Below are 20,133 nucleotides of genomic sequence, written 5' to 3'. Positions count from 1 at the left end.
AATGTTATAAATATATCAATAACCTGGCTAAATGCTGAAATGTGTTTTCATATGTTATCCAGTTCGATTAACAAACATCCTAGCAAAGTGTTGTTCACTAGCAAGTGAATCCGTTTAGACTATGGTTTCAAGATTTTCATATGTCATTAGACTATTTGGAGTCAAAAGTAACATTTGTTTTACTTCTACGATACTTTGACATATGTCTTTTTGTGTACATAGACGAATGATGGTTTTATATTTTGAATTTGTTTCAGCCCCCGGCTAATGCAAAGCAAGCTGAACCCAGTCAGTTTCACTAGCATCCATTCCTTGCCGTAGTAGCCATTACTTGCATGTTCGCTAACAAATTAGTCATGTAATGGTTTTAAGATTTAGTTTAATCATATATACCAATTATCCCCTCAGCTGATCACTCTCACCTGTTCTGGCCGCATTCTCATGCACTGGTTAATCACTCATTTCATTCACCTGTTCACCTTTTCACGCTGTGTTCAATTATCTCTCATTTCACTCACCTGGTTCACATGGTATATATTCTCTGTTTCCCTGCTCTTCCGTGCCAGATTGTGCCTCTGTTTACAGTGCCTTTCCAGCGTTTTCTCTTGTTAGTTTGTCTCGTTCTTGATCTTGCCTGTTTTCCCGACCACCGATTTTTGCCTGCCGTCTTTGCTTTGCTGATTTCCTGTTTTGACCTTCGCCTGTTTCTCTGATTTTGCCGTCTGTTTTTGAACTTTTGCCCCGGTGAATTTTCTGGTTTTGATCTTATGCACGAACTGACTACGAGACTGCCTGCTGTATTGTGTACCTTTGCATTAAACATCTCCTACGGGAGTTTCGCCACATTGCTGTCTGAGACTGCATTTGGGTCCACCCAACTTCGACTCGTGACAGAACAATCTGGCCAGTGTGGACCCAGAGCACCTGCGCAACGCCCTCGCCAACCAAGGCGCACTCGTGGGACAGCACGAGCAAGCCCTTCAGGAAATCCGGGATTCGCTGACAGCGCTCACCAGTCAGATGCGCCTCCCGGCCCCCGAAGCCCCGACGACTCCTCCCGACCCGGTCCAGTTCTACACCCCGCAGCCCTCCTGCACAGGGAACCGCACATTCCTGCTCCTGAGCGCTACGCTGGAGGCTTGGGGAAGTGCAAGGCGTTTCTAATGCAGTGTTCGTTCATCTTCGACCAGCAACCCACCACTTACAACAACGATGGGAAAAATATTTCTTGCATCGTGGGGCTGCTGAAAGGAACTGCACTAGACTGGGTCACAGCAGTTTTGGAGAGCCAACCTCCTACAAGCTTCAACTACTCTAGTTTTTTTGCGGAAATGCGAAAAGTTTTTGATCACTCTGTTTGCGGGAGAGACTGTAATCAACGCCTGCTGTCTATGCACCAGGGCACGCGCAGTGTGGCGAAATTTTCAGTGGAGTTCTGGACCATCACTGCGGAATCAGGATGGAATGATACAGCACTCCAGGGGGTCCCTTTGGGCTAACTAACGCTCCGGCAGTCTTCCAAGCCCTCATCAATGACGTCCTCCGAGACCTGCTGAATCACTCCATGTTTGTATACCTGGATGACATCCTAACCTTCTCCCGCAATACGGAAGAACATGTGCAGCATGTCAGACAAGTGCTTCAGAGACTACTCGAAAATAAGCTGTTCGTCAAGGCAGAGAAGTGCGATTTTCATGTCGATTCCGCCTGCTTCCTGGGCTATATCATTGAGAGGGGCCAAATAAGGGAAGACCCGGAGAAGATTAAAGCTGTGGCTGATTGGCCTGTTCCCACTTCCGTGAAGCAGCTACAGCGATTCCTGGGATTCGCTCATTTCTACCAGCGCTACATCTGCGATTACAGCCGAGTTGCTGCGCCCCTCACCCAGCTCACATCCCCAGCTAGCCCTTTTACCTGGACCCCGGAGGCAGAAACCCGCTTTTACTGACCTGAAGAAGCGATTCACCTCAGCCCCTGTTCTCATCCATCCTGACCCGACCAGCCAGTTCATCATCGAAGTAGATGCGTCTGATACAGGTGTGGGAGCTGTCCTGTCCCAACGCTCTGCCACGGACCAAAAACTTCACCCCTGTGCGTTCTTCTCCCGTCGGTTGTCACCTGCGGAGAGAAATTATGACATTGGCAACAGGGAGCTGCTCGCCATCAAACTCACCCTGGAAGAGTGGAGACACTGGCTCGAGGGCGCTGAACACTCCTTTGTAGTTTGGACCGATCACAAGAACTTAGCCTACATTCAGTCCGCCAAATGACTCAACTCCCGTCAAGCCCGTTCTTCAACTTCACCCTCACCTACCGGCCAGGGTCCGGCGTAATGTCAAGCCAGATGCCCTCTCCCGGCAATTTGTCTCCGACTCCACTTCCGCCAACCCTGATAGCATCCTCTCCTCAACCTGTTTAGTAGCTGCAGTTACCTGGGAGATAGAATCCCTCCTGAAGGATGCCCAAAAGATGCAGCCTAGCCCCAGGAGAAGACCCAATAAACTCCTCTTTGTACCTTCTGCTGTCCACTCCCAGGTCCTGCAGTGGGCTCACAAGTCCCGTTTCGCCTGCCACCCAGGGATTCGTCACACTCTATCCCTCCTGAGACAGAATTTCTGGTGGTCCTCCATGAACGCTGCCACTCGGGAATTTGTGCTCGCGTGCTCCACTTGTGCGCGCAGCAAATCCTCTCACCAGCCACCTACCGGTCTCCTTCGTCCCCTTCCTGTCCCGAGCCGACCCTGGAGTCATATTGGTCTGGACTTTGTGACTGGACTCCCACCTTCCATGGGTAACACTGTTACACTCACAATTGTGGATACTCACCATCGTGCCTCTAAAGAAGTTACCCACCTCCTCTGAAACTGCTGAATTACTGGTTCATCATGTGGTTTGACTGCATGGGATCCCCACTGACGTGGTGTCTGACCGTGGCCCCCAATTCACTTCCCAAGTGTGAAAAGCCGTCTGCCAAGCTCTCGGGGCATCGGTGAGTTTTTCCTCGGGATACCACCCGCAGACCAATGGGCAGGCCGAGAGGGCTAATCAAGACCTTGGGGTTGCGCTCCGCTGCGTCACCACTCATAATCCTACTTCCTGGAGCAAACACCTGGACTGGGTGGAATACACGCACAACTCCCTGACGAGCGCCGCCACTGGCATGTCCCCCTTCAAAAGCTTGTTCGGCTATCAGCCTCCCCTGTTCCTGGCTCAAGAAAAGAGATTGCCGTACCTTCAGTCCAAGCTCATCTGTGCCATTGCCATACGGTGTGGTGGAATGCCCGCGCCGCCCTGCTCCGCTCCATCGACCGCAACCAGCGCATCGCTGATCGCCATCGCACTCCAGCACCAGATTACCAGTCAGGACAAAAGGTTTGGTTATCATCCAAAGACATTCCATTACAACACAAATCTAAGAAACTTTAACCTCGCTTCATCGGACCAGGTGGTCGGCATATCAGAGGCAGCGTTCTTCGTTCAGCACCCCAGACACCCAAGATAAGTTCACCAACAAATTAGGTAATTTGCAGAATTTCCTATTTCTTATTATTATTCTTAATAGTATTAGTAGTACAGTTATTAGTAGTATTAGTATAGTTATAATAATAATTAAATAATAATAATAATTATTATTTAAAATGTATTTTTCTCTTAAATGCATTTTCTTTAGACCTACTTAGACGATAGCTATGAGATGGCAATAGACTACCTCAGAAAGCTTTAATTACGGTTTTTCAGTCAATTGGTAAAATTATTCATTATCTCACCTTGGTCGATTGAGGGAAATGCACCATTTGTCTCATGCCGATGTTCTGCCTATACAGCTCCAGCTTGTTGGTGAAGCTGTGGATGACGGCCTTGGCGTGGACAAGGGTGACTGCCTTTCCCTGCAGTTTGAGGGCCACCTCATTCAATTTGTTAAATATGTCAGCCAAGTAATGGATGTCACATTTGTATGACCTCACTCGTTTGCTGAGAGTAGGGTCGACTCTGTCAAGGAACTCCACGACAGAGTCACACAGATCACAAAAGCACGCAAGGCAGTTTTCTTTTGAGAGCCAGTGGACCTCGGTGTGGAGAAGCAGACGCACAAAAGCTTTGTCGTTCTTGCAACATAGTTGCCTAAACAGTCTGTCACTCAGGGCGTGGGCTTGAATTTTGTTTATGGCCTTGCCTGTAGCACTCAGCGAATCGTGGAGAGGTGGACTGATGTGTTTTGCAACCAGATTGTGTCGGTGCAGCACACAGTGCACCGTGAGGATGTGCAGGGCCTTCTCCTTCAACAAAGTGGTGAATCCACGGTACCGACTAACCATTGCTGGGGCGCCGTCAGTGGTGCACGCACGGATCGGGATGTTCTTCTCCTTGAGATATGCACCCAAGGTGTCAAAGATCGTTTAGTCTTTGGTGTCCGTCTCTAAATACTTTGCAAAGAGGAACTCCTCAACCATTTCCCCGGAGGCTACATAGCGGACGTAAGCCATGAGCAACACGTTGTCGTCAGAGGTTGTGGTCTCGTCCAGCTGTATACAAAACAGATTCTGTCTCAGGATGCTGCACAGCTGCTCCTCTGTATCCTGGCCCATTTCATCAATCCTCTTTGCCACAGTATCGTTGCTCAGCTGAATGGACTTGATTATTTGAGTGGGATCACACTCCAGGACAGTGGACATAACCTCCCTTATGGCAGGCAGTACTAATTTCTCCCCCACAGTGAATGGATATCCACATTTAGCTATAAGCAGATCAATGTTGTAAGATGCTAAAAGCCCGCTGTCATCCTGGCTAGCTTTTTTGGCAAATAAACTTGTGATCGTGGTACGCTTGGCATGTTTCTCCTCAAGGCCCTCGAAATGTGGACGCCCCTTACTGGCTTTGTCAGGGTGCATTTGGCAAAATGCTCCTTAAGGCGTGAGCGTTTCATAGCCTCATTAGAGAAAACTTGTTCACACACCAAGCACATCGGAAGTTGAGGGTTGGTTAGAGATGGTATGAATCCGAAGTCGAGGTAAACTACGGAGTACTACTGGCATTTTTTTTTGTTCTGTGCCATTTTGTACAATGATGACAAGTACAATCTTTATTTAATGTATTACTCGCAATAATAAATCAATCGAGTACAGCGAAAATATTTGAAAACAACGACTGCTGAATTTAACCGGGGCCTGCGACATTAGCCTGCCCTACCGTATGTAACTAGATACTGTTAACTAGCTAGTTACGAACACCTCTAAGAACCTATCTCCTGTGAGCTAGCTAGCCAACTAGGCTAATCCCGCTAGCCGCCACACTCGCAGTTGGCTAACAGGGTTGCTACTACTGTTCATGGTTGTATCCGACCAAGACACTTTCCTTCCCTCAGTGACGACTTGCAGGCAGCTGCTGCTGAGTAGTTCTGATTGCGGGTTTAGCTCAGCCAACCACAAATGATTGGCGTTACAAGGCAGTTTTCTATTATGTAAGGTTATTTCTATCAAATGTATCTGTAGCTACGTTACTAAGCTAGCTGGTTTGCTCATCTGTCACTATTACTTCGCTAGTTCTCAAAAGCAGCTGCCTTCCAGTCATCACTGAGGGAAGGACAGTACCTTGGGCGACTGTATCCTGTCGATTTTACAACTTGTGATTCACAATAGAAAGTGATTATTTTGATCCAGCACGCAAACGACTGCTTTTAATCATAGCTATATTGTTTCTACCCACATGTAGGCCCAAGACAAACAGACCATCCCACAAGCTAAAAACCCTGAAAATTGTCTTGTGTAGGCAACAAAAAACATCTGCATTATAGGCTATCATCAGTAGCTGCATTGGTTCGCTCCTCCTGCTCTGAATAGTAATAGCACTTGGCTACAGAGATGGTAGGCCTATCAACCGACAGAAAGGTTCTGTGCATCAGGCAAATAACAATGTTGCCAGACTCATGAATTAATTCCCTTTAAAACACTCCTCAAAATCCCCCATATCCAATTGACTCCCATACCCTATGGACTTTTAAATACATTAACATGTAAATACCCAGTCTGGAAACCCTGCACAGAACTTCCAGCCGTGTTGTGTATGCGTAACATCCTCTCTGTTCTTACCGGCGGAGCAACAGAACTGCGGGCGGAGGGCAGGCATCTGTGAAGCCGGAATTCTATTTTTTAATTGTGGTCATTGTGATTTTTTTCCCTCGGACCTTAGAGGCTACCTGTCAGTTTGCCCTCATGCTTCAACATTAATTTGTTACTTTCTTTGGCAACTTTGCAAATAAATCTTGGCCTAAAATGAAATAGCGTTCCTGTTTTTGCACTGAATGCTGCCAATTTAAAAGCACTTGGATGTGAGAGTTATCTTAAGATTAAATATATTAACTTTGAAAGCACTTATTTGCCTGTTATGATTTTACATAGACTACTGGTGGTGCTCTTCATTGCGGGGATGCATGCCTGCAACGAACTACTATTGCAGGAAAGCGCTGCCTTTTTAACTACAAACCAATCTCCTTCATCTCTCCTAATTACCCTTATACACAACTTACTTTTGTGTTTATTCACAGGGAATCAATAAAATTACAAATAAGGTTGCTTGATATTGTTTTTACTACTGAAAGTGTTTTTTGCTTTTGAACCCATTTTCCGTGAAGAACTAGCCCGAACTAGCTTTTTACAGCATATTAAAAATTTGTTAACTCAACCTCACACTGCTCTGTTATTGACATGGCCAGACAGGCAGATACGTTATTACCGCTACCTTGCTTAATTCAAGAAAGGCCTTACAAACACAATGTGGTAATCACCATGTTATTCAGTCTCGTTCTGAGAATTTTCACATGCTCTTTATTAATCTGAGATGAAAACATGATAAGTAAACTGTCGACTCACCTCTTCCTTGGCTTTGAGGCCCATGTCCCGAAATACTGTTGAGTTTGATATTGGGGCCGCATCGCATGGCTCTCTCCCGAAGAAGTGGCACTTGCCGACGTACTCAATTGAACCGTAAAAATTTGACGCATTTCGTCATCAACTGTAGATGCATTTACCGCAGATGGCTGTTGTCTTTGATACTGTTGTAATTACAGTTGGAGAATTTAAAATGGTATTTAATAACCTAATAGCTTCATTAACCCTCATCCTACCAACATATTTAACATACATGGACTACCGACTGGGGTCCCTGGGGACCCCAAGAATAAACTACTGTAAGAACCATCATAGCAAAATGTTAACTTATTTCTTCTCAAAACATTATTAGTTATGTAATTAATGTCATCTGAAAAAAAACAGATTATTATTATTTTAGGAAAGTGAATTTGCATATTGTGTAAAATGAAAATATATACATTTCTTTAATACAAATTGCAGCTTTTATCCCAAGTACAATCCACATTCGTACTTAAAAGCTTATTTACCATCCTTTGATTCTGGTATCATTTAGTTTTCAGTAATTTCAAGTAAACATTATTTGTGTTATATTTATATGGTGAAACCAACCGGGGTCATTTTGACCCCAATATAAAATAATTGAAATAAACCCACAGTCATTCAAACTTCAACACTTTTTAATTTTATTTGTCTTTCAATACAAAAGTAGATAGAGACCTTGGTCTCAGTATGACCCCCTGTCAAAATAAAGGTTGAATAAATGTAATTCAAATTTAGATTTGTACATAATGTAAAATGAAAAGGGCATACTGGCATGTGACTGTCTCCTTCAAAATGACTGACAGAGTGCCCGCCCCCCCTGATGGTGTGTTATACATGCCCCCGCCAAGGCGTAACTTGGCGGGATGGCATACCTGCCATCCCAACTTTAAATTAGGAACCATGGCAGACATGAACTCAATAAATAGTTCCATCTATTAAAACTGTATAGGCGGAATTGGGTGCTTTTGACTGGGGTCCCCCCAGGACCCCAAATCATTAGTATTTTTAAAAAGCACTAATTAAAACAGAAAACAATGATATGAAGTCATTAGGAACAAATTGATTGACAAAGTCATGAAAAATTGGAATGATAGAATAAAGCACCTGACAAAATATAACAAAAAGTATACCTCTGGGGTCTGCGGGGACCCCAGTCGGTAGGATGAGGGTTAAGCCGCTCGCGATCCGCCATTTGTGAGAGAGTATGATGGTGTGTGTGAGAGGAAGTATGATTTATGGCCTAAACAGCTTCTCATAAATAATGTTTCTGGAATTTGTGCCTACACTTAATGAGATTGTGTTCTCTGTGTGTAACCCAGTATTTAGAACAGAGATTCTCTAAGGGAGTCCGCACAACTGCTACGCTCATCTACGTGGTGCAGACAGTGAGTGTCAAGGATTCTGTTTCCACTACTGATATTTGATATTGTTTAATTATGTTCTTTGTAAATTATTGATTTTAGCAATACTACATGTATGTGCATGCTTGTCAATAAAACATATGTTTAATGGACACCCAGAGTTGGGATATAAATGCAAAGCTTTTCAACTTTTGGACCTTTCAGATCTTTTACACAGGAGTAGTGGTGTATGCACCTGCCCTTGCCCTCAATCAAGGTATGTTGTCCTAGCACAATACTATCCTCCTGCCTTCTTTTTCTCAAATGCTGACCTTTTTAAATTGCATGTACTTTGTGTTCCATTTTAAGTGTTATAACTAATATAGCTTACAATACAAATATAAAACAATGTTTTGCTTATATGGTGTTCATAAAATAAGAATTCTTCAATTTTGTGTGAAATAAACCTTTTCTTTAAACATCCTTAAATATTGCGAAATATTGTGATCACTGTCATTATTATATGTACATTGCACATGTACTGTACATAAATCAGTACGTTTAATACAATCTTGTGTATTAAACTGCCACTGCATTGCTGCCTGTAGTGGGGGTTGGATGAAGTCAAAATGTTACCATTTTATCAAAATGGGGGTCTACAGCCACAGAGTGGTCATTTTAGGGGGTTTAAAATGTCTGTGAACCTTGCTGTGGAGGACTGTTGTGCAACATGGCTTCCACATCAATGACCATTTTCTGTTAAAGCACAATACTTTATCAACAGTAGTTGTCCAGTAGTGCTCCTTCTGACTTAAATAATGTCTCCATTAAGTGTCAACAGCTAGGCCAGTAGTTCACACAAACAAGATGTCCAGTTTGTCAAGATTTAAACATACATACAGTAGATACAGTAAATTACTTGGCAACCAGGTTATTACAGAATTCCAATATTTTAATAAACATTCTTTCTACACTGTAAAATTGAGGCTTTTTCCCCAAGTTGAGAAATGGTTTAAAAAAACATTGACTAAAAGTTTCATGAAACTCAACAACTAGCTTTTATATCCTGTTGTGTAAGAGTGAGAGGCAGGCCTTGTGTTCTCTTTCCAGTGACTGGGTTTGACCTGTGGGGCTCCATATTCGCAACTGGCATAGTCTGCACATTTTACTGCACACTGGTGAGTCCAACTCCACTCACACCGGCCTTGTGAAGAATGTTAATATTTGGAGATCTCTTCAGAACTGTCATAATGAAACTCTGCAGAGCTATTTTTTCCTTGAGGAATTACGTCATTTTGCAGTTTTTCTCCTTTCAGAGGGTGGAAACCTCCTGCCAATAGCCTGGGTTCAATCTTGCATAGCCCCCATCACAAGCTGGCCACACAGTTTGCCCTGTAATTGCTCTCAAGAGTGTGCTTGCAGATCTGAAGGAACAGTTGACGGCATCAACATCCCAATGTGTTCCGGTATCGGCTCTATTTGTGCTGTGAAACATAAGAGACCCTGTGCGCAAGCAAATTTCCATTCGGTAAAGTGTTTATGACGTGTGCATTAGGATTGGTGCCGATCCACGATAGATCGAGGGATCGGCAACCATCATGAGGAATTACAGGAGTTCTGCTACTAGAGCCGATTTTTATTAACTAACTATTAATGTGTGTGTGTGTGTGCGTATCATGAGGTGCTGGTCTGGCAAGATGCAAACAACGTGAACTGGCTGCACTCTCAAAAATAAGAAAATTCATGACATTAAAGACTGGTTTTGTTTAACTGCAAGTTAGAATGTGCATGATGCCTTTTTCTCTGGGCAAGTATGAGGCCTATTCATACTGAGTTTTTAGATCTGACATCCAATCCATAATGTCAATGAGAGCCAAAAATTGCAGGTGACTGCAGTGGCGCAGCGGCCGGTGCTCAAAGGGGCTGGCCACTTCGTTAAACAATTATGGACGTTTCTGAAGCCCACTGCTGGGACAGAAAACAAAGTGTGGATGGAAAGTGATGGCAAGAGGTGGGGCAGTGGGAGTGTACTGATGGATGCTTTAGCAAATTTTCTGCTGTCCCAAGGGTGGCTTGAAGGCCGTGGTGTGGACAGACGCGTTTCAGATGGTGGTGATGGTAGTCGGCTTCCTGACCGTGCTGATCCAGGGGTCCAGCCGAGCAGGGGGGGTGGAAAAGGTGTGGCAGACAGCTCTGAAAGGCTCCAGGCTGGACATCTTTGAGTGAGTTTGGCCATGTAATGGGACTCTTCACACACTTAAGCCCCAGTCCTATTGTTGCTAAAATATCTATTTAAAAGTGCATTTGTTTTCCATTTTAAATTATCTATATTTATTCTTAACATATTTAAGAAATGTTTGTTTTATTGTCACAGTTATTGCTGGGGTTGACCTTCTCTGTCAGTCCTTCAAAGCCAAACATTTTTAGTACTTCTATAGCACTTAATGCAATTATTGTTGCCAAATACTGCGCTGAATATGTTCTTTTGAACTTCTTGCTATTTTTATCACATTCATTTAGCTTATTAACAATCTAGTTTAGTCTAGCATTTATCATGCCAGTTCTGACTCAAATCATGTTTATTTTCCATACTGTGTGTGTCCCTGTTGAAAGCGCTCATCTCATTCATTTTGTCATTCTAAATAAGAGCATCTGTCCAATGACTGCAATTGTATTGCAACAGATATTTTTGTTATTCAGACAAACAAAATTAGAAAAAAATATATATATAGTGAGTTCCATAATGTTCGGGACAAAGACATTTTTTTTTCTTGAAAAACCCCCATACACCTGTCCTGGTCTTTTAAAAAAAAAAATTTTATTGGTAGAAATTACAAAGGTTATAATTACAGGTTAAAGCAGGTAAGTACAGGTAAGTACAGCAATATGTAAATTCAAATGTTACTGTATCTTATTGAAACACAGAAGAAATGGTACAGTATATAAAATAATAGAAAAAAATTACTAAAGATCAAATAGTAAAAAAATAAAAATAAATAAATAAATAAATAAATAAAAAATAAAGTAAAATAAGGAAAATAATAATGTGAATACAGACATTCCATTGTCAGTAATAGTACAAATAATTAAATTAATTAAATGAATATACATTAAGATATACAATAGTAAAGAGTGAAATTAACCAAGTATGTCAGTTACATTTCAACAGGGGGTTCTTCAAAAAACAAATTGTAAATATTTAATCAACTTTTGACTTTTATTGTCCTTTAGTATTTTAATTGACAATAGAAGTGAATCCAGTTCAATCAAAAAGAGACGCAAGGCAGGACGGGAGTTAGAGAATTTCTGTTTATGAACAAAAAATGTTGCAATAAGAATAAAGAAGTTAACTACATATTCCAATGTTTTATTATTTTCGTAATCATAATGACAATGTCTTTTAGCATGAAGGAATATGTAATATTAGAATTTGAAAATAAGTAAGATGCTAAATCTTCCCAGAATTTCTTTGTTATTTCACAGCTATAAAACAGATGGATAGGAGTTTCATCAGCTTTATTGCAAAAAGTACAAAGGCTATCAATATCTGTACATTCAGCCATAAATGCCTTGGATGGTTTCTCTGAGATTTACCACTGCGGATGATGGATTTATATCAAAATACCTTGATTTCAGCCATTGATTTACTGTGGTTATATGTTCAGCTTTGACCCTGACCCCCTGCGGCGCCACACATTCTGGACTGTCTCCGTTGGGGGCGCCTTCACTTGGCTGGGGATTTATGGAGTGAACCAGTCCACGATCCAGAGGTGCATTTCCTGCAAGTCTGAGAGACATGCCAAGCTGTAAGAACTCTTATCTCTTACGTTGGATATTTAGTTTAACAGACCTATATTTAAAAATATTCAGCCATAACACTCATCCAGCTTTTTGGTGAGAAGAATGTTTCAATGTTGCATAAGGATCATTAGCATTTTCATCAGGATGTGGTGCATAAAGTGAGCTGTCATCAAGCAGCAAGTAATTGATGCACGCTCATAAAATGTATTGTTTGTTTGATGAGCATTTTGTTAACATTCTGTGTGAATAGCCTATTGCTGAATAATCTTTCATTTGAATCTGCCCTTTCCCTTTAATCATCAGACATCTAGCAGTCTCCTAGTTTCCCCTGTTATTGAGTTATTGTCAAACCACTGTAGTTGTATTAATGAAGCCTTTAACCCTTTTCTTAGGGGCTAGCCATATAGAATACAATTTACTACATATTTACATGTAAGGGGGTCACTGGACAAGAATAGTGACATTTCAAATGTAATATGTCTTGAAATGTGTTTTATTTTTGTCACTCAAAACTTTGGGTACACTTTTAATTAACATTTTAAAGAATCCACACAAATCTCAGCTTACTCTATTTAAATCATTTTTATACATTCACTCAAATAATGCTTTTACCATCCTTTTTGTCACTGGTTTACTTGTACCCTACACAACATTAAAGGCTTTTCAGAATTTTATTTCTCAGTTCAGTCTTCACAGATAGGCAAAAAAGTGTAGGTTAATATAGAATTTAATGCTAAATTCCAATCCCATTCCCATTCGCTTCGTTGGAAAGAACACATTTGCATAATGTCAGGAATTGTTTAGGTAAAAACACAGGAAGTCCACAGTAAGTTTTAAACAAAGACTTTACTGACAAGATAACCAACATGAAACCAAAATCAAGCCATGACGGGCAATTCCAAAAACGCTTGTAAAAGAAAAACACAATGAGGAACTCAAAACACTCGAAAAAACTTGAAACAAGAAAACAAGCAGGGGAACTTGAAATCCTCAAAATACACGAAACACAGGGAACAACCAACAAGGGCACACAACAGTAGGATACCACCAAGACACAGGAGAACACAATGCACAATCAACCCAGAGAGGAGAGGGATAACGAGACACAGGTAGGCACAATGATTTAATAACGAGACACCAATAATAGAATCAACACAGGAGAACGCAATCAGACAAACAAACCACAGTTGTGAGGAGGGTGAGGAGCTTCATAAAGCCACGGTTAGCCTTCAGAACAGAGAGCTGGAAGAGAGCTACATGCTGCACAATACAATATTGTTGAGAGCCAAACCAAAATGGTGACGCATCTCATGAAATGACACTATATTTAGCGTTAGGCTACCCGAGAGATGGGAGCTGCGATTTGAATGGGGAAAGAAAAAAAAAAAAACTGGATCCACACACTGCAGTAGTGCACTTGATTCAGTAATGATGGATCAATCCTAATCAATAAGTAAATGACAAGCTTATATGGGCCTGTTCTAGTCATTATGTACTCTTATGTTCTTTGTAAACCATTGTATATTTCAGAGCAAACATCCAGAGTAGTGGACTTTTCTGGTTAGGTCCCCGCTTTGATGTAGGAATTTTTTAGATGTGAAATGTGGCCAAAAAAGGAATAATCAGAACAGAAAAGGCAGAACCATGACACATAAACCATTAGCACATATTTAAGATATTTTCATGAAATTATATCCAATTACATTGCATAATGATCTATCAATATATAATAAAAGTCGGCAAATGTGGCATAAATAAACTGACAATTGCCCTACATAGACAGAAAACTGCCAAAATTTGCAAAGGTAGGCTAGTTTCTGTGAAGAAAATCACATCAAAAGTGGATGCCTAAGTGGCACACGTGTCTAAGGTTGCAGACAAACTTAAAAATGAACTGCAGTACTTTATTCCCCCTACATGCCAGACCCCCTAGAAGGCACCAGATTTTGTCAGAAAGAGATTTGCTATTGTTTCTAAGTTTCTCATGCAGTATAGTGAGGGCTGTAGGTTTAAAATAGTTACTGTTTTTTCAGTTGAAGTTCTCTTTATGCATAGGTGGGATTACCATTTCTCAGGCACAACTGGCTTCTTCATTGGGTAGGAAAAAAGAGTGGTCAAATATAGTCAAAAGGCTAATTCTAACCTCCTTGTTCATCTCACAGGGCTTTGTACTTAAATCTTTTGGGTCTGTTGGTGATTACATTTTGTGCAGTCATGTCTGGTCTCGTCATGTATGCTTTCTACGCACAATGTGACCCCTGGTCTGCTGGAATTGTACAGGCATCTGACCAGGTAAAATACACAATCAGCAACTGTCTGGAAGTCTCACGTTTCAATAACAGTTCTTACTGAGGAGTAGACGCTGGACTACTCCTGGAGCAGAAAACTGAAAACTGCTCCAGGAGCAGGCCTTATGCCACACTACTGATCCATATCATAAAAATGTTTTTCTACCCACAAAACAAAATGTGTTACCAGGCCCTTTTATGTTACTGCAACCACCATTACAAGTAGTAGGACCATTGCAAAGGGTTCTCATACCCAGACTTGGGGAACCACTGTATTTGGGTTACGATCAATCTTGCAATCAAATAATGTGATTTAAAATGCATGTTTAAGGTCTTAAATATCCACTTAAACATTTTCATGACAGAGGTGCGTTAAAGTTTAGCGAACAAGGCGAACGTTTGCAAACTTTTTTCCGTTAGCTTTGTGTTTGCCGCAGACATTTGCAAACATAAGCGAACAGTCTGAAAAGGTAGTTTGCGGCAAACAGAAATGGACGCTGGACTGAGGGAAATGTTCCCAGATGGGTATTTCAATTGAACATGCCGTTAAGTGTGATCAGTTTTTTCAATAATGTTATTGCTAATGCTAGCCAGTGTTATTATTGTTCGCTAGCTTTTTTTTTTATCATCGATGATCACAGAAGCGGCTGTGAGTACAAACGCTCTCGTCACCATGTCTGTTTATGTTTAATGCAAACAATTTGGAATGTTCATAAAAAACCATTCAAATTTAACTGTTCAAAGAAAACATGTTCGCCATGAACGTTCGCCTCTGTTTGCTGAACTTGAACGCACCTCAGGTTAAACAATGGTTTTAACTACTGGTATGAACTGAAACAGTCCTAGCTGACATAACTTTCAGAGATAAATTTAATTTGAATATCCTGGAAACTTCTCCAGATTTTGACCACACAGATATTCGGCCCATGTCTTACCTTTACTAGGTTAAATATGCTCCCATTTTATTGCGCTGGAGAACTTTAAATTATATCATGTGCTACGAATAATTACGATCTCTGTATGTCAGTTTGTTAATCCATTGTGTCAAATGTTTTGTTCTTAATACCTGGTTTTTTGTCTTCAGCTTATGCCTTATTTTGTTATGGAAATTCTGGAAAATTATCCTGGACTTCCAGGACTGTTTGTTGCCTGTGCCTTTAGTGGGACATTGAGGTGAGCTTACTTTACATTTCATGTATAATGCTTAGAAGTATTGTTAGACAACTCATTGCAACTCATTAGTTTTCACTAACAGCAAAGAATAGGTATAGTAATTATTGAAAATGTTTTAGCAGGTGAACATTTTTGACATCAGGTGCACTAATTGCTATGTATATGTTGCATTCTTGCAATAGAAGACAAAGGTTGAGCTGTATGAAAAGCATGAATTGTCATGTTCTCCCTGCTTTGATATTTCAGTACTGTGGCTGCCAGCATCAATGCCCTGGCAACTGTAACCTATGAAGATTTCGTCAAACAGTGCTGTGACCTCTCTGACAAAGCTGGAACCTGGATCAGCAAGGGATTGTGTGAGGATTCACTAGTTATTCTCAAACAAATAGTGTAGAATTCAGTCACTAAAAGAAATAGTCAGGCTAATGTTGAAACCCCTGCATACTGTTGCTGAGATCACTTTATGGGGGATAGAATACATATAATGCTAATAATGCGTAACACTCAACATCTATGCATCCCATCAGGTGTCCTCTTTGGAGTGGTCTGTACCACAATGGCGGTCACAGCATCCTTAATGGGGGGAATTGTGCAGGTATAAAGATAACATTTGTGGATTATGTCGGGGCAAGTTGAGGGTGTACGGTTTAAGCAATTTCCCCTATCGGTCCACAGGCAGCACTGAGTATTCATGGGATGTTCGGGGGTCCCATGCTTGGGCTCTTCTCCCTAGGGATCCTGTTCCCCTGCACAAACTCCAAGGTGAGTTCAGAATGAAGATGCTCTGCTCAGAGAGAAATATTCAGCACTAAGAGAGGCAAATTTCTGGATTCTCTTGCCCGAAAGAACAAGAACATTATGCAGTGGAAGCAGAATTTTGATTTGAATGGGAGTCAATTAGATTTTTCTTTTCACAAGTAAGCTATTTTGCTCAAAATATATACAAGTCAAAATATAATTTTTGTCATAATTGTCCACTGATACTTATGTGGTCAAGAAAATAATATTTTTATGAAAATGCTAATTTGAATGGAGCCAATTTTGTGAAATATTTGTTGTAAATGTTGTTTCTTCATTCATATTTATGAAGTAGGTTTGACATTTGTTCAAGCATGGTAACTTACAGCAGCCAATTTACAATCTGACTACAACTTGCAGATGTAAATTCCCACTTGTATCTTGTCTGTTCCTCCGCCATCTTTGTGCTGTTGGTGTTGCTTATGAGGTTGATGTAGCTGATGATGATAATAATCGTAAATTCCAAACAAAAAAGTATGGTTTTAAGGGACCGTAAAAGTTGAGCACCACAGGCCCTAATCAGGCACTAATCAGGCATGTGCTGCATGTTCTCTGCCAAAGGTGCTCCGTTACGGCTATGGTATTGATTCCCATTTTATTGTGCTGTGTTAAACTATACTGTTTCAGTGCAAAATTATAGAAGAATGTAAACATGTGTTTTCAATAACCTCAACTGATCAAGAGCTGGTTTGGCACAAAAGCCAGCATACATAACAGGGGCCTTCCTGTGAACTGAAACCTTCCTCACCTTGGCAATGCTACAGCTAATTGATTACCATACAACATAACTTTTAGTCATAGCCAGCCTTGGTGTTTTAAGGATGGGGCTTGTCACTGCTCTAGTGCTGGTGTTCCAATGTTGTGTGCCATTTGGATGTGCCACCCCACAGTAAGAAGGAATTGATAATATTTCAGATCTTATGATAGTAATTTTGGCCCAGCAGGAATGATAATAGTGGAAACAAAATGGTGTGAATGATGAATCAATTAGATTTATTTTGATTTATTTTTATGGCCTGAATACCACAGAAGACCCAGACTTACTTGTTCCAACCATTATAAAAATATATTATAAACCCTAAAAGATTATTAGCTAGTAATTACCTGAAATTAATTTTTAAAAATCCTATTCCAGTTATAGAAAAACATTTTCACGATACAAGGAAAACTATTTTTTTTATTGTCTCCACTCATGAAAATAGTATTTAATGAGAAAATATCAAGGATATCTGTACACATTTTCAAGCACATTGCAGATAGTGTGATGATAAATAAAGAACAACTCGGTGGTATTTACTGTACAGTATTGTACGCTACTGTATTTTATGACAAAACATTTTTGGTACAATTCATGAAAAATTTTCTATATGTGTTTTATTTCTATTCATGTATATTTTTGTTGTTGTAACTTCAGATTCAGACATGCCTTGAATGAAAACAGTATGGCAGTTTAGAGATATTCACAAATATCTCAGGCTGAATCCTACTGACTTATGGGATTCTTAAAAAGGGTAGCAGTAGCCGCCAAATAGAATTCATTGGGAATGACAGGAAATGTTATGACAGCCAATGTAAACCAATAATGAATAGTGGAACCTAAAGAATACCCCTTTTGTACAGATGGAAAAACTTACATCCAGTAACATTGAGAATTTTCTTTCACCAAAAAATTATGTTTGCAATGGCTTGTATTTTCAAGCCATTGCAAACCACCATTTTTACTGAATCCTCTGTCAAAGCTGTGCCAAATGTAAATCCAAGTTAGGGAATGTTGAATGTACAAATAAGAACAGGAAGCTAATCAAGACTGACAATCAAAAGCTCTACAATTGTTCTGTTGCTTGGCCGAAAAACAAATAAATGATGAAACCAGGAGTGGGAAGTAAGAATGGAAAAACATAAATAATTTAAAAGGGAGAGACCAGGGAACAGTGAAGTTTGGTTTATAAAAATGGAAATATACACATATTTTTCACAGGTTCAATCTGGGATCTTGAAAAAGGTTGAATTGACCATAACCACTTCTTTTGTGAATGAAGCAATTTGGAGAGCAGTACTCATGTTGATGTATGAGTTATTTATGTTTTATTTCATTTCATCTGCCAGTTGCTTCTTCCAGGTCCACGCTTCAAGTACATTGGCAGGGTGTGTGTTTGCCTTTCTTTGCCATTGAATATATGCAAAAGGCAGCCTAAAAACCCCAAACCCAATAAAATAAAGCAGTATTACAATTTGAATATTACTGCCTATTATTTGTTCAACGGTATTCAAAGTTTATTTTTATGTTATATGTTATTGTATTGATTTATTCATAATGTTACAAAACCAGGCACCATTGGAATCGAAGAAGCAGAATGGCTTGTCTTCTTTAATGGATGCTTGTCCATTACCTATCTCAGAGATAGGTTAAAATATTTTACAGAAAATAAACATTGTTGGATTCAGTGAGACTTGTTTATGGATTATTCTCATACTTAACTTTATCGGGTATATTTTAAAAATGTAAATCAAAAGAAGAAAATAATGATTTTACTCGTGCCAACAACAAGTTTCAAATTACAAATGTATGTAATTCTGGTGGTAAGAAAGAATTTAGGAATCCTCCAGCTTCAGAAAATGTGTTGCTTCCATTTCACATGGAATAACTGAAGAGTAGAGGCAGTTCAAGTGAACAAAAATGTGAAAATCTTAAAAGAGAATTATTTGAGCGATAAAGCAATTTTGTTTCAAATGGGGAACTGCTGTAAAATATTTTACTGCTGTAAAAAGGTGTTTGGTACAGCAATGGCTACCTTTTTCCATCGGATAACTGGACTTTTGTAAAAATGGTGGAAATGAAAGTCAAATTACAGTAATCTAAAAGTATTGGGGCAATGTTTGTTGTTTAGGCTCTGTACTCCAGCACGTTGGATTTGAAATAATGCAATTAATACAATGTTAAAATGCAGGCTGTCAGCTTTAATTTGAGGGTATTAATACCCATATCAGGTGATCTTTGTTCATTGATTTATTTTAAATCCAGTGTGCTGTAGTACAGAGGCAAAACAACAAAAATGGTGTCACTGTCCTAGTACTATTGGCATTTAACTGTAGTTTAGCACCATTTATTATTTACTGTTGAATTTACTTCTAGGGGGCTGCAGGGGGCCTGATATTGGGCATCACTCTGTCCTTCTGGGCTGGAGTTGGTGCATTCATCTACCCTGCTCTTGACAGTAAGACCCGACCTCTGCCACTCACCACTGGGGGGTGCGGTGCTGTTGTTAACACAACTGTTCTCCCAGTTTCATCGGAAGCCACATCAGTCAGGTGGGTATACTACATCCGACAGTTCTTGCACAGTATGCTTTAACTGTTAAAAATGCAAACATTCTTGTTTTCAAGTGAGCCCTTTTGCATTCTTTTGACACAAATAAGGGCATAGCAAGTAGGTTTACATTAAAGTAATGTTTGGTTACACTAAGTTGCAGCTATATCTGTGGAGTAAAACATCGGTAACATAGACCAACAGCTAGCAGTATTAATTACATGTGCAAAAGGCAAGTCCTGTTGTATCTCTTCTGTCAATATGAAATCACTCCATATCACAAAGACACATTCAGTGCGTTTACATGCACAGTTGAAATCAATCTATATTAATAGCTCGATTTGGCCAAAGATGAGATTTAATTGGATTATTGTCGTTGTCCCAATATACATGACTCAGAATGAATCAATTTATTGACCGAGGTGTGTCTGACGAAGGCTTCTTATAAATCCTGCTTCCTCCAATTTTCTTGCAACTTTTTTGAACAGTTCGCCATTGACGCGTTTTGCTTCCATCCA

General features: G+C 40.3%; 1 protein-coding gene across 2 annotated transcripts in view; it reads left to right on the top strand.

The window, feature by feature from the left end:
- The window catches only part of slc5a12 (solute carrier family 5 member 12), a 39,084-nt gene that overhangs the window by 10,244 nt on the left and 8,707 nt on the right, over window positions 1-20,133 (top strand). The window contains exons 2-12 of one of the 2 annotated variants that reach the window (XM_064335720.1): window positions 8,228-8,293; window positions 8,474-8,525; window positions 9,359-9,426; window positions 10,316-10,470; window positions 11,914-12,054; window positions 14,212-14,341; window positions 15,422-15,510; window positions 15,757-15,866; window positions 16,038-16,105; window positions 16,186-16,272; window positions 19,442-19,617. In XM_064335720.1, coding sequence (XP_064191790.1) covers window positions 8,228-8,293; window positions 8,474-8,525; window positions 9,359-9,426; window positions 10,316-10,470; window positions 11,914-12,054; window positions 14,212-14,341; window positions 15,422-15,510; window positions 15,757-15,866; window positions 16,038-16,105; window positions 16,186-16,272; window positions 19,442-19,617 — 1,142 coding nt within the window. The remainder of the gene's footprint in view (window positions 1-8,227; window positions 8,294-8,473; window positions 8,526-9,358; window positions 9,427-10,315; window positions 10,471-11,913; window positions 12,055-14,211; window positions 14,342-15,421; window positions 15,511-15,756; window positions 15,867-16,037; window positions 16,106-16,185; window positions 16,273-19,441; window positions 19,618-20,133) is intronic. The other variant, XM_064335721.1, reaches the window with a different exon arrangement.

Source organism: Anguilla rostrata, chromosome 5, assembly GCF_018555375.3.
Source record: "Anguilla rostrata isolate EN2019 chromosome 5, ASM1855537v3, whole genome shotgun sequence".
Lineage (NCBI taxonomy): Eukaryota > Metazoa > Chordata > Actinopteri > Anguilliformes > Anguillidae > Anguilla > Anguilla rostrata.
The sequence above is the reverse complement of the archived record's forward strand: the minus strand, read 5'-3'. Positions and strand labels throughout refer to the sequence as shown.